Raw genomic sequence first — 15186 nt, 5'->3', positions numbered from 1 at the left:
TATTTTTATTATAATTATATATGTTTCGATTTATAATATGTGAAAGCATATAATTTTTAATATCTTCAGTTTTATGGATATATAATTTTTAATTATTTTATTATATTATTGTTAAATTTATTATTTATATCTTGAAAAGTTTGAGAAGAATTAAGAAGATTTAATAAAGATTAGAAAATATTCTTTACCTTATTTCATAAATCGCAGGTCACTAATAAAAAAATATATATTCAGTCATAATTGACTTTATAATAAAATATTTAAAAAATTGTTATCTCTTTATTTTTATAATGAAAAATCTAGATGAATAGCTAAACATTTTGATAGGTTTTCTTAGCACAATTTTGTTAAATATATTACATTGAATCAATAATTAATGAAAATATAAAAAACGAGGGATGAATTTTATCTAGTCTGCTAATAATCAAATTATACTTATTAAGTATCATGTCTATTATATAACTTGATCTATATTCTTTTAATTAATCATCGAGTTCAATTTTCATTAATATAGAAACTAATAAAGTTAGTAAACTAATTTTAGTATTAATGTATAAATTAAACTTAACAGTCAATTAAAAGATATGTTAAAGATAGAATACATGTTAAAGCAATGAAATAAGTGATTATATATATCAAGGTTGTCAAGTTATATGGTATCGCTATTATTTTAGCTATGTCCATCAGTTATAATAGTAGCCGTCGGTAAGTATCGAGTTTACCAGATATAATCTCATATATATTTTATACTCACCATCAGGTAATGCTCCCAGAGACCACATAAAATCTATAAAGAAAAATAAGTTCGATTAAAACGTAGGTTCGAAATAGATCAATGTGTTGTAAATACAACACATTTTTTCTTTTTTTTTCTTTTCTTTCTTTTCACTTTTTTCAATTCTTTTCCCTTCATTCATATTGCGTGTTCGTTAGTACAACGATTTCAAGTCTCCATCAAAATTTCTGCAACTACGTACGAAGAAAGATATTGATCGCTCGAAAACTTTTGAAGTGGCTTTAACGTTGGAAATGAAGTTTTCACGTGCCAATTCCATGAGAATTATATACCACGAGACCAATATTTTTCCTCGAGCAGGCGAAAGATAGGCATAGACATTTAAGAATATGTACATGGAGATATAAGTTAAATGTATGAAGCAAAGCGTTGCAGAAATTCGTCGGGATCAACGATTTAAGTGTAACGGATGACTAGGTTCAAACGATAAAGAGAACGTAAAAAGAAAAGAAGAGAAGAAATAGGATTAAAAGCTTTCTAGGTTAATCAGAGAGTAAGAAAATGTGTGTGAGATAGATAGATAGAGAGAATGAGAGAAAGAAAGGGAAAGAAAGATATAGAGACAGAGTAAAAAAGAGAATGATATAGAGATCAAGGCATTCATGAAATTTCATAATTCGATACTAATTCAAAAGACCACACAACTAAGATTTTGACTATTTATATATGTATATCGCATCGACTATATAGCGCATCGACTAAACTGTGTGACAAGGTACTAGTAACTACGCGCGGCCGAGGTGTCTTCAATCTACGACAAAATAAACCCTCCTATAAACTATGGTTATTGTAGCCTCCAAAGGTATATTGGTTAATTATTTACCGTTAAGTAATATTTGCTAGGCTCTCTATATAGCTTATTAGATATCGACTAAGGGTCGGTAGTATGCCACTACTCGATTGTTGCCCCACAAACTCTGACAAACTGTTTGCGGAATAATTTGAACAAAACATGTTGATGTGTCGATAGACATCCGTCGATCTCATTTTTGTTTTTACATCGTATATGTATATGTGTGGCATATTATCGACACCACTACCACATTTATATATTGACGATACAATATTGAAAAAAAAACACCGACCACAATACTACACTACTGACTCACTATGCTAGTGTCCATATCGATGTTGCTCTCACAATATACGCAGATGGAAAAAGTATAAGAGCATTTATTCTAGCCATTAAAATATACACTGATACATATTAATAGTATTAGTAATTCCGTACCTAAAGTCTCTCTACCGGGCTGGTTTTGATTACGTCAAGCGCGCTCAATGGCATTTTACTATCGTTTTGCTCTCTTTTCTTTCTCTGTCTTAATGGCTTTCTAAATTCTTCCGAGCTACAATAAAATTTGCATGTATACGTCGAGTACTATCTCGCATTTATTTCAATGGAATCGTGTTTGCAGCATAAATATTATAGATATATTTTTATCACTTCATCGAAACACACGTAAATAGATCTCGACGATACTACGATAGAATATTCTTGCGCGAATTACGCGCATGCTTTTCTATACGGCATCTACATAATACACCCTGTGTACTTTCTCAGATGCAACATATCGATCTCACGTAGAGCAGACGTTTACGTACGACATTAACATTAACAGTCTCTCGCAGTTCCGAGGAGCGCATAAAGCCTGTCTCAGCTCGAGTTTACGATCGAGTTGCCGGTCGATTAACATTTACGTCACATTGATGGAGCTTCGGCAACGTGGAATTCATTGAGCTAGTCTTACTAGAATTTTATGTTTCCCCTTTTGATGCGTTTCCACTTGGGGAGGATGAGAACATTCGCGAGGCCGTGTATCGAGGGTGCATTCCGTCTTGAGTCGTTCTGCACCCCCGTTACAAGTCGTCTGTATATATATATGTATATATAAACATATACTCGTGTATATATACACGAGTATACGTGAGTCGAATATTCTATAATCCCGTGAAACCAAAATCCGGCCCCAGCCAAGCATCACAAAGGCCAACAGAACGAAAGCTCGTTTCGTTCAAACAAATCTCTTCAAAGTTTGTTCTACTTACGAAACTGACAGTGTTGCGCCTCTCGGGCTAAGTACGTATTGTCTAGGACACACACGTCTCACGCATTATTATCAAGATAAACGGTACTATGGTGGTTTAAGAAGAGTTAAGTACTATGTAACAAGTAGTATATGAGTAGGAATACTGGGGAACTTTTCTGAGGCATAGGTATAGACAGGTATACGCACGATATATATTTAGTATGTATCCTATATAGAAAGGTATAATATTACGTGTAACGTAATATAAATGTACTATGTAACGCTATATAGCTCGTTAAGTAAATAGGTACAATGTAATAGGTTTCTTTTGAAGCCGCTGGTAAAATGCGTGTTCTTTGCGGAAGACGCCGAGGTTCCCACTTTATACTTCATTTTTCTCGAAAAAAAAACTCATTGTGAATGAGCATTTGCTAAAGCGAATGTGAGTAGGAATGTTACGACAGAATTCTAGTTTTTTTTTCAACAATTTTTTTCTGTCGATAATTGCAAGTAAGCCTGCATACGATCTTCCGCGAAGAAGTGCCTAAAGTATTATCTAAGCTAACGATATTATATAGTGACTTCCCAAAAGCTATAGTCCACTAGTAGTCAACGGTATAGGAACGTGTACATAGTATATTAATTCGCCCAAAACTGATTCGCTCCAACTAATCGAACCTAGAGCGCCTAGAGTCTCAATAATGTCTAAAGTCTGGTAACAACACAAATGTTTACCTAATTACCTAAATATATATAGATAGATAGATAGATAGATATGTATATATATATATATATATAGCTCCCAGATATGTATATCTGTTTGATCTATTACAAAAAACTATAAGGTGTAATATATGCGGCTCTCACAAAATAGATCGATATCAATATCAAATGCTATAGTATTACCAAATATAGTTAAGATATACAAAACAATATAACTTATATATCGTCTGGCGTAATCTATAATGGGTCGTTAGGTACATATCTATACGAGATGTCCGAAAATCATTGATATACATCACTCGGAATTTATTTTCTATTTTTTAGCGGCTTGATATTGTCAATATTAAAAATTCAAGCAATAAATAATTAAGTTTGAAATGACAATTTTTTTTCACGTCTATTAAACAATAAAATTCATCTCATTTATATTATTTATTTGTATTCTAGAATATATATATATATATATATATATATATATATATATATACACATATATATATATGTAGAATGTCCTTTCTCACCAAATTATTTAATTTTCTATTTCACGAACCTCGATTTCTCATGCCTATCCATAAAACATGTTATGGACACATTACCGTTAATTTTGGGACACCCCATACAAAGTATATAGAATATAAATATATTATATGTATACGCGTATATGTATATAGATTCACGTATGCATGTATATACATATATGTAGATATAGTGCGAAGAATTTGTGTCTTTCTTTCTGAGTATCTTAAATATCGTTTCGAGAACACTCTCTCTCTGAGTTCCTTCTTTCTTCGAAATTATGAAATTTCATGAAGTCACTTGCGAAAAATATTCCGGAAGTCGCGACAAAATGAGAAGTTCACACCGACCATTTGCTGCGAGCTCTCGTCGCGCTAACCGCCCCCTCATCGCATCGCCGACAATTTTTTTGTCGGCGCGTCGCCGCTAATTGATTTTCTTCAATTATCGCTCGTATCGCGGCACACGCGGCACACCGCTACCTGGGAATGTGTTTTCCTCTTTTTTTTATTTTATATTTCTGTTTTCTGATAAAATATTCAGTAATCAACGCGGCCTCGACGAAGAGCGCGCTCACCGATTGAGCGAACGATTGTTTTCGCCCCGATAAATATCCTGCCGTTTTTGACGACGCTCGAAAATACGAGCCACGAAAAAAACGCGAAACTGTATTTTTATTTATTTATTTATTTTTTTTTTTCATCGCGGCTTCTCTAATTATTATCATCCGGTCTCGTCGCGCGTAACCTCGCAGACGGCCATTTCTACGTTTAGAGCTTTGTTCGCGTCGCTAAAATTTCAACTAAGTTCTACCAACGAATTGACAGCCACCAGGCGAACATACGATCTCTCCATCGGGGAATTGTCGTTTCGTTTTCCCGTTCGGGGTGACCTGAAAATCGTCGCACGACAGGAGCTCACCTGTCCTTCGATTTCCTATCGTCCTATCGTTTCTCTTTCGTTGAAGGTTCGATGTCGGCGTTAAGTTCTACAACGTTTTAATTGAAATGCTTTTAACGGCAAGTGATGGACGCCGAGAACTTAATTATCGACGTTGGTAGATGATCGAAACTTGATTAGACATGACTTGTACCAGTTACCCTCTCTCTTTCTCTCTCTCTCTCTCTTCGTCCATTTTACCTATCTTCATTAATTAAGATGTTTCTATAATTATATTTAACCTTTCAAAGAATATATATAGTATATATACTTTTTTATTAAATATCAGCATACAATACTTTAAATCATTATTGTTATTTCGACCTTTTATAAACTTTCGACATGTGTTTATGTACCAGTTTCAAATTAAAAATATTACGATCGTACAGAAACGTGTTTCACATCGAGAAACGTCAGAATAGATTATTAGCTTCTAAAGGTCAAAAGATCAAGAGTTCCATGAATTTTATTTTTATATTTAACATCATTTATTTTGAGAAGTAATAAATTTTTCAAATTTAATTATATGTATTTTAATTCTGCTATATACCATAAATGATTAAATTATTTTTACATATTATGCATTTTATTAAACATTACAAATATATAAATCGAAAGACAATCCCCGAAGGAGATACGTTTGACGCGACGGTGATTTTTCACTATTGAGCAACATTGGATCATTTCGGTCCGTTTTTCTTTTCTCTACATTTGAACACTTTGTTTATTGTCCTACTACCTGCGTTGCTAATTATCTACGAAATAACTACCAGTCTTTTGTGATACGTTCTCGTTGTCTAATTTTTTTCACTACAAGAAAATGAGGCCCCATAGGTAAACTATACTACGCGTCGAATAAATCTGCAATTTGCTACGCGTTCTGTTTCTACGATCACAGTTTTGCCGAACATTTTGTAAACCGCGAACAGCTCCGCGAAAGTATCGCGTCCTCGATATGTATCTCGAATTGGAAAATAAGAGCTGTCTTTCTAATCTACGATATTGCACTTTTCGATATCGATATCTATCACATCCGGTTGTTCGATCACTCCTCTATAATCGACATATATTAATTAATACTTTCGATTTTCTTCGTTGACTACTTACTGTAAAACGAAGTCTAAAACAGTCTCAATTGAGGAATGTATAAAACATCGTTTAATCTAGTGCAATATTTCGTCGAAAAAAATTAATCATGCACTATGAAAAAGATTAGTTCTTTTATTGGAATCTACAACTAGGGTAAAGAAGTAAAAATCTCGTATCTTGAACAGTACGTTGGCCAATTGAGTCTTACATAGATAGATTTCGATAAAATGCTGATTTCTTTTATATAAAAATATAGTCAACTAATTGAGCTCTGAATTGTGTAATTTATGCGAATAATATCTATTCGAAGAATCTAATTTTTTGGCACATATCAAAATACAATCTCTGAACAAAATTAGAGACAATTTCGCGTTTGCATTTCGCAAAACCACGCCACTACATCGTCCTTCGACGCGCGCGGATTGTTCTAAATTGATCCTTACGATTTATCCTCCATACAACGAGACCGGGGAAAAACATCGTCGTCGAGAGTAGAGAATAACGCACAAAAAAAAACGTCTACCGATCGATCGAATGCAAATCTAGCAAATAACGAAACAATCTACACGGACGCGCAAACGCAAGAATACGAGCCCCCCCGGAGAATCGCGCGACGATTTATTGCGGCCGCGAGAGGGGCGTGAGTATCGTAGGTCATAGGCCGATCGTCGGTATCGGGTGGTAAACGGCGCCCATGTCGAGGCCCTGCACGCCAAGTAGATCGCTCATGGAGTAGGTAAGCGCGGCGGCGCGAGATGCTGCCGCGACCGGATGCGGGCGGTAAGAGGCCGCCGCCGCGGCCGCGGCCGCAGCCGCGATCGCGCGCTTCACGTCGTAGACCGCCGCCGCGGTGGTGGCCGCAGCGGCGGCCGTAGGCGCGGCGGCAGCACCGGCCGCGTATTGGTAGGTAGCGGCCGCGTTCGGTGCAGCGGTAGCGACTATCGGAGCCAGCAAGTGGTGGTGAGGAGGTCCGGCGGTGGCCGCCGCGGCCGCGTGTGCAGCGGCGGCGGCCGCCGTCGGCAGAGGGTACGGCGCGTAGCGATAGGTGGCAGGGGTGGGTGTCGCGACCATCACCAACTCACCGTATGCGCCTCTGCTGGCCGCTCGCGTCTTGGCCAGATTTGCCGGGAGCATCACTTCCTTCGGTTGTGCCTTCTTGCACTCGACCTTGAAATGTCAGATAGAGACAGGTAAGGTGACGGGTGAGCGTCCGCCGGCTTCGAACGAGATTTGACAGGTGGCTGATGATTGAGATACATCTCGGGAGGTATTTCGTATGTTTTACTGTTTTTCGGAATCATTAGAGTGTGTGTGTTTGTCTGTCTGTCTAATTTTGTGTGTATGTGTGTGTCACTGATTGTGATAAATCATCTCCTTGAAGTGTAAAGAAAAATTAGCGATTCTATTCGTACTTTATTTATATTCGGGAAAACTTCTTCTGTTCATTTATGGGATTGTTAGTTTTTGATCAATACTTTGGAAAATTTCATAAAGAAATAAGTAACTGCTGAAGATGAGATTTCAAGAGATTTTTGAATTGGATCAGAGCACGCGAGCTTACTTCGGGATTATTACAAGGTGGCATCAAGAAAATACTATACCTAACTGACGCGTGAAAAAGCTTTCTGTTGTAACAGTAGATAAACAGAGTTCTCTAGAGAATCCAACAGCCAGCTCCTTTCCAATCTTTTATATATATAACTATAGTCTTGCATGTATATTCCACATGCGTATCAAATGCAAATATAACGTAAAGACTTTTCTCGGAAAAATTATATGGAAAATTAATTCTGCTCGATGCTCTATTTGCAAGCAGGGAGCAGATATCTTTTGATGCGACCTTTGCGGACACTTAAAGTAAAGGGAATACTCTTAGTTTTTTCTATGAAACAGACTTTTTTTTACTAACGACTTACCATTTTGTTGTTGATTTCATGGAAATGGATCTCGCAGACTTTGTCGACGACATCCTCGCTTTGAAACGTGACGAATCCAAAGCCTAAAAGAAATCACATAAAGTCTCGTTAATTAGGTTTACATACCAGATTAAGAATATATGAAATCAATGACAAAAGTATATGTATAGTTATTCTCCATATATAATACAATATTATCTCTTTTTCTATCAAATTCTTCAATTTTATAATAATTTGTGCCATATATAGATATATCGCACATTAAATAATAAAAAAATAAGTTATTTATCATATATTATGAGTAAAGAGGTACTTGACATTCAACCGGATCTCAATCCGCATTAATAAATATATCTACATAATTTTGAATGAAGTAACCGGTATTGGCGAGAACGCAAGCTCTCCGGTTCTCCTTGCATATTCGCGGAAATAAGAAACCATCCAGATTTCCATTAATTTAGCTGACGGAGCAAACGAGCCTCGCTTCTTCCCTCGTACCGCTCGAACGCGGTCTAAGCGAAATCTCCGCGAAATTTATCTCCGTAGTCCAAGACGAACAGCGGGAAGGAGAGACAGCAAGCCGGCGAAGAGAGAGCCGTAACTTAATCAAGCATCAAGGGTTATTAAAAACTTTGCATTGCTCTCCGGGCGATTTTAATCTCGCTCTTTCCTTGCGCCGGCGCTTCTCTCCTGGCTAGTAATTCAGACTCGAGATATCTGGCGAGCGCGAGTTATACGAATTTAGCGCAAGATGTTGTTTAAGATAAGGAGTTAGTGAGTTAATGTTTTCATACTGAAGCAGTTGCTAAAACTACGCTAGGTGACCCGTAATTAAAAAGCGTCCGATACGGTCATTCGAGAGAAATATAAGCCGGCAATGCACGATTCTAGTCCATGAAGATATCAAGACTGCAGAAACAATTAATTTCTATATATTATTTTCCCCATATTTTTCCAAAATTATCTTCTCTCGAGTGTAGAGAGAAAGAACTTAAACGCTTAATGAAAACAGAAGCTTTCAATTATGTATATCGTAATTTAAGTTTAAATGTTAGCAGATAGCGAACGTAGAAAATAATGAGATAAAAGAAGGAAAGACAAATTCTGTACATTCTTTATATAATTCAGGCAAATAATTAAAAAAGAATTAGAAATTAAATTAGAATATATAATCGACCGAAAGATAAATGTAATGAATGAAAAGATGACTGAAAAGTTAATTACTAATTTAAGAGATGACGTTTTCTTATACATAAAACAAACAAGTCGCGGAGGAAAAAACTTGGCCGTGTTGATCCGAGGCAATATGTGTGCGACACATTCAATTATTCAATGCTGACATCATTAATCGTTCGGCTTGTTCTCCGCCTGGATTCTTTCTCTCTTACATCCTCCGCGCGCTATCTGTCTCCGACATACCCGCTCCCATCTCTCGAGCGTTCCGTTACGTCTCTCGCATCCTCTCATCCACCTAAGCTCCTCCTCTTGCTGCGAGGTAGCACGAGTGATTAAGTTATAAACTTGGCAAGACGTCCGTTTGAGCGCGGAAGGGGCTTACTTCATTTATGTAATTTATAGTACTCTGCCAGTCTAGCTAACTCCACGGAGCCCAAGCACTCCCCTAACACAAAGGCCATGTCCTGACACCGGTAACATTTAACTACCCTGCTCCGGGGCTCCCTGCTCCCATCACTTTGACTATTCTCTCCCTTACGAGCGTAGTGCGGCGTCGTGGACCACCGTTGACATTCCTTGATAGCGTTTGTCTTTTCAAGCGGTATTGCATAAGGTATCAAGGAATCGCTTTCCTTAGACTGCAGTGAAGAATTACGATTCATTCTGTTAACGAAATTCATTTCCGAGAAATTTTATATAATAATAAATAATATGTGAAAATATTTTTAACAAAATCAAGTCTTTAATCAATTTCGAGGATAAAAGATTTGTCATTTTTAAGACGCGCTTCTTTTTACGGCGTTGAAACCGACAAAGAATGACCGAGAGACATGTAAGAGCACGGTCAGCGATTCACAAAAGCCTCAATAAATCGCGAACAGAGCGGGGGTATCTCTTCCCCCGATCGAATTCGAATTTTCATAAGGAAATTTATCTCCGTAACCGGGACCCCGTAGCCTTCTCGCAAAGCTCCATTTTTGCGCCGTGGTCGACTTAGAGGGATGTAACCGACTGGCCGCCATAGAGTTGAACGAGGCGAGGAAAAAAATGCGTGCTCAGCTGGTCGCCGCAGATGCGCCTCATTTCAATAAAAAAAAAAAATCTTCAAATATCTTTCGCCCGTTTTCTACAGGCTATCCTCTTGGCCCATCGAGAACTCCTTAAATGTTCCATAAGCTGTTCCAATGGCGCGGAATTACCGTAGCGGCCTCCCAGGTCGCTAGATTATCGCGTATTCTTCTCCTTTGTTCAACGAGGATGCAAATCGAACGGGAGGAATATCTAACGGGTTTCATAAAACCCGTGCGAATGGGCTAACGGAGCAGTTATGGCAAAAACGATTATTTACGATCTCTCTCCACCTTGCGAACGCTTACTTACTTAAATATATTATGCTTGATCGATGAGGCGAGAGGCTGGCACGTGCCTCTCATTATTATGGATTGCTATAATTGCTATACGTTCAATTAAGTCGTCCGACTTAACTGAGCTAATTAATAATGCTTACAGTACTTATTGATGATGAAATATCTAAGAATTTCGTGGAGAACATTTTTTCACTGTTTTCATTAAGACATTTACGCATCATATTATTCGATAGATGAATATGCGTAATAGTAATAGAACATTGTGTTAATATATACACAAATAAAAATGTGCATTATACGATATAAAATTGTTATCCCTTTCTGTTAGCGCAGCTCTATTCCGTGTCTTGTGCAAAGAAATCGAAGTAGCAAATGTCGACGACGACGACGACGAGAGAACAGCAGTTTTCCGTTCTCTCACCGCCGTCTTCTCTCCACTTAGTAGCACGGCACTCTTCCTCACCCTTTCGTCGCCACTCGTCGACCCCTTGTTTCTTCCTATATCGCTTGTTCTCCCTCCGATTCTTGAGTATAATGCGACCCCGCCGCCATTGTAGCGAGCAAGCGCGTGTTAACGTTTAAAAGCCGCGCGGCCGGCGAACACGTTTCAGAATTTTATCGTGCATTGAGAATAAAGGTAAAAGGTTTCTTTCAAAAGGCACGCCGGCGGAACGATTTAAAACTTGTAAATGGATACGAGGAGTTAGACCTCCGCGCTCTTTCCGTTTTCTCTCCCCCCGGTCACACCCTTTCCACCTTCGCCCCCGTCGGCACATAAAACTTCCGCGAACTTTTGTTTGTTTCCCGCGACGTATTTACGATGCGGAATCTCGGTGATCGATACGGAAAGAACTGCCAGGGAACGAAGCAACTATTTTATTTTTAATACCGTGGAATTTTGATGGCCCGTTTTACGAGGGACGCCGATTATTACGATAATGTTGCTTCTACATCGATTTAATATTGTAAAGCTCGCTTTATTTTGCATCTTTCTTGTTGAATTTCTACATGTTATTATAGCGTTAAAGTCTTGTAATTAGTTCTTTTTTTTAATTACTATACTGAATAATTAATAATACCTATTATATATTACGATTATTTTGATTGTATGTAATATCATCGAACTTTGATCAATTTCATAAATCGAGTATCGAGCCGATAATAATAATAACAGTACCTATACATATCTAATGTTATGAAATAGATTATTTCAAATCTCTCATATATATCATTATACCGCAAATCATATAATTAATTTTCACCGATATATTCGTTGCAATTTCGATAAGTATTAATATTATTTCATTTTTAATATGATTGAACTTTGACTTTAACTTATCCTAACAGAATCTCTCATCGTAGATATTGTTTTATATTGAGATAGAATTAAAAAGCTTATTTAAGTATTTTTTTCATTGCAACTTATAATTATTTGCAGCATTATTAATAACTTTTTATATAAAATTTTATTGACGTATTTACTGTGATGACACATTTATTATAATTAAATATCTACAATAGATCTGTCTCTCTTTTTCTGCTATCTATTATCAGATAATTAATTATATTTGACCAGTATAGAATGCGGTATTTTATTCGTCAATATAATTGAACAAAAATAACAAAATTTATGGACAGATGTAATAATATAACAATCATTGATATAATGATTGCTCAGTATTCACTATTACATATACTCTTAAATTCAACATTAAATCCATCATTTCAACCTCAATTTTCTTAAATTTTCTATTCCGAATTTCTAGTTAGCCACTCGCGATCTTATTTTCATCAAAGACTATTATTTTTGTACACATACATATATCATTATTTCCGATTATCGATTACACACCTAGATATTGCAATACGTACAAGTACGTACACATTCCTAGTTGAGTAGCAAGATGACCGAATACAAGTGGTGGAATTAATTTTAATCTTTTCATTTTGCCGTGACCTCAATCACTCTTCTTTGATGTGATAATAGTCTTTGTAAGTCCTGAAGTGATAAAAACGATTATAGGTATTTTCTTGTGTACCGTTTATTAATTCTGTCCTGAAAGTTTCTCGAAAATAGAATTTATGTGTGTAATTAATCGTTAAGCACCCATTATAACATCGGCAATACTGGATATCGTGTGCGTTATCTCCCCGATATCGATATCGATATCAAGCTCGAGCAACAAAGGTGGTTATCAGCTAGCGCCTTACTGTGTAATTAGGCGTATATTACGTAGCGATACGGTTGTCGATTGAAACAGCAATAAATCAAGCAAACCACCCGAGAACCAATTTGCGCCCCAGCGTACCATGAACCTAATCGCTTTCTATACGAGACGACCATAATCTAAGTTTTCGAAACAGCGATCAACGCGTCTAGATAACCGTTCCGGGTCTCGAAACGCGATTTCTTGTGCGATTCGTCGCCCAAGTCGCGATTTCACATCGCGATTTGCTTTATCGCTCGATTGGCTTTTCCTTTAACATATCTATAAGTATTCTTATCAGCGCTTATTCCGTCACTCTCAAGATCGAGAGTTCAAGTCTTAAGAATGATTGGATACACAAACATTATCTATAATTTTTAAGGAACTATGTTTTTATGTAATTCCAATATTATTTTGATTGCATACGACGAGACAATTCTATAAGAAAAATAGATTCTACGTAAATAAAGAATAAAACAATATTGTTAAATATATATATAATTGTCTCACGACATTGTATATAAAATATAAACCGAGATATGCTTTTCAATTTCATGTGTATTACGAATAACGCATGAATAATTTGTTTATCGCGACCCGTTTATATATTCTACGCTTGCAATAGTAAATAATCCTGGTATAATCCTCTAAATTTCTAATTCAGTGAATTCAATTCAATTCAGGGTGAATAAAACGAGAGCAATGAATGATAATCATTGGTTTTGACCGCGTGGTCGTGTATGACAGACTTTTAAGACCTCCCTAAAGGGAGAAGATCAGCAGTAACGATTATTACTGGTCGGTCCAGACTGTTCCAGACGAGAAGTTGGCTAATAAATGTCCGCGGCACGCATTACTACTAGTCGTACACTCGAGTTACCACCCTTTCATTACTGCTCCTCGGACGTACTACTCTATAACCGATTAATATGTTATCATGTACAGGCTGTACACGGTCTATAGAGTCTCCTTTCAGTGCCCGTTAAACCGATAATTAACTTGCTAAAGTTTCTCTATGACAAACTCTAATAATCTGCCATTCCTCAGTTTCTCACATGACCTTTTCATTCGTAATGATTGTTGAATGAGGGATATAAGGCTGACATAACTCTAAATGTCTGATTACTACTGCACTTCTAAAAATCGCATATTTGTTACTGATTTGTTATATAGAATACAAATTATTGGATCAAATCATTTTCCATTTTAAGGTGCAAGAATTCAAAGCAATAAATATATAAATAAATTTCGGAAGACTTTCCATTATTTTCAATTATTTCATAATTATAGATTTTTTAAAACTTTTCGAAAAAACATCTTGAGAGAAGTTTTCTGCGTGCAAAACATATATACATACATAATGATTTAAAATATCTCGTCACTATGTATGTATGTATAAATAATGTATGTTCCAAAAGACACAAAGTTGACATAATTTGCTCGAAATATTACGTTAAATATAATACACCTTGCAATTGCGAAAATATTTCTTCAAAAAGAAAAATATTTCTAATCACAAACTTAAAATTCAGTAAAGAAATTATGAAGTATCGATTTGCCGAGCGCGTATGTGTAAGCGGGCGCGGCCTATATAATTTAAAATATCTTACCGCGTCATGAGAGAACCCCTCGAGACATCAACGTCTCCAAGTTTATTAACAATTCCGAGCTGCTTGTGAAATTTGCTAGAGTAAGTTTGCTCCCAACGGATAACGCTTTTTCGACGTTGCGATTCTAAGTTATATAATATTTATATTTCGCAGACACTCTCTGTAGGAAATCGCGCCACCGGATGCGTCTTGAGAGTTAACGTGTTTGCAATATTGAACAGGATTATATACTAGATTATGCACTTTGAAGACAGTTTTATCGTTGGGTATAATCATTGTGTCTACATTTCAAATTATTTGCCTCCACACACTCTCTCTCCTCTCCTTCTCTTCTCCTGTCTCTTTGTCTCTGTCTCCGTGTCTCTCTGTCTTTCTCATTCTCTGATGTGGTCTCAGTTGAGCCGAGTAACGGATATCAACTTGTTGATTTACCGTGCCAACCGCGAAGCTGCGGTTTCGAGGCGTCCGAACTCTCTTGGCAAGCCATCACTTTCTAATAGCCACCCTAAAACTCGAATATAGCTACACCGATCCGTTACTCCTTGGCATCGATCAGCGCTACAGTCCTGCCGCATTTGAACCACCTGGGTATTCGTCGTTACTAATCCCTGAATTATTCACGGACGGGTATTATCACACACATTTCATATGACATCCTCACATTGGGGGAATACGAGCATGCATTAGAAATATATATTCCGAGATATTCTATGTACAAAGTGTCCCAAAAGAACTTTCTATATATACATATATGAAGCAGATTGACATACTTTCCTTTAATTAAAATGTAAAACTAGCGAAAATTGTGAATTTGGAGTTT

General features: G+C 36.7%; 1 protein-coding gene across 4 annotated transcripts in view; it reads right to left on the bottom strand.

The window, feature by feature from the left end:
* Rbp6 (RNA-binding protein 6) overlaps window positions 1–15186 on the bottom strand; it is a 590474-nt gene that overhangs the window by 48091 nt on the left and 527197 nt on the right. For all 4 annotated transcript variants that reach the window (XM_029311221.2, XM_029311220.2, XM_029311223.2 and 1 more), the window contains 3 exons: window positions 8007–8089; window positions 7173–7257; window positions 755–787 (listed from right to left, as the gene is read on the bottom strand). In XM_029311221.2, the coding sequence (XP_029167054.1) occupies window positions 755–787; window positions 7173–7257; window positions 8007–8089 (201 nt within the window). The remainder of the gene's footprint in view (window positions 1–754; window positions 788–7172; window positions 7258–8006; window positions 8090–15186) is intronic.

Source organism: Nylanderia fulva, unplaced genomic scaffold (assembly GCF_048542155.1).
Source record: "Nylanderia fulva isolate GAGA-0341 unplaced genomic scaffold, ASM4854215v1 Scaffold28, whole genome shotgun sequence".
Classification (NCBI taxonomy): domain Eukaryota; kingdom Metazoa; phylum Arthropoda; class Insecta; order Hymenoptera; family Formicidae; genus Nylanderia; species Nylanderia fulva.
Note: the sequence above shows the minus strand (reverse complement) of the source record. Positions and strands in the feature narration are given on the sequence as shown.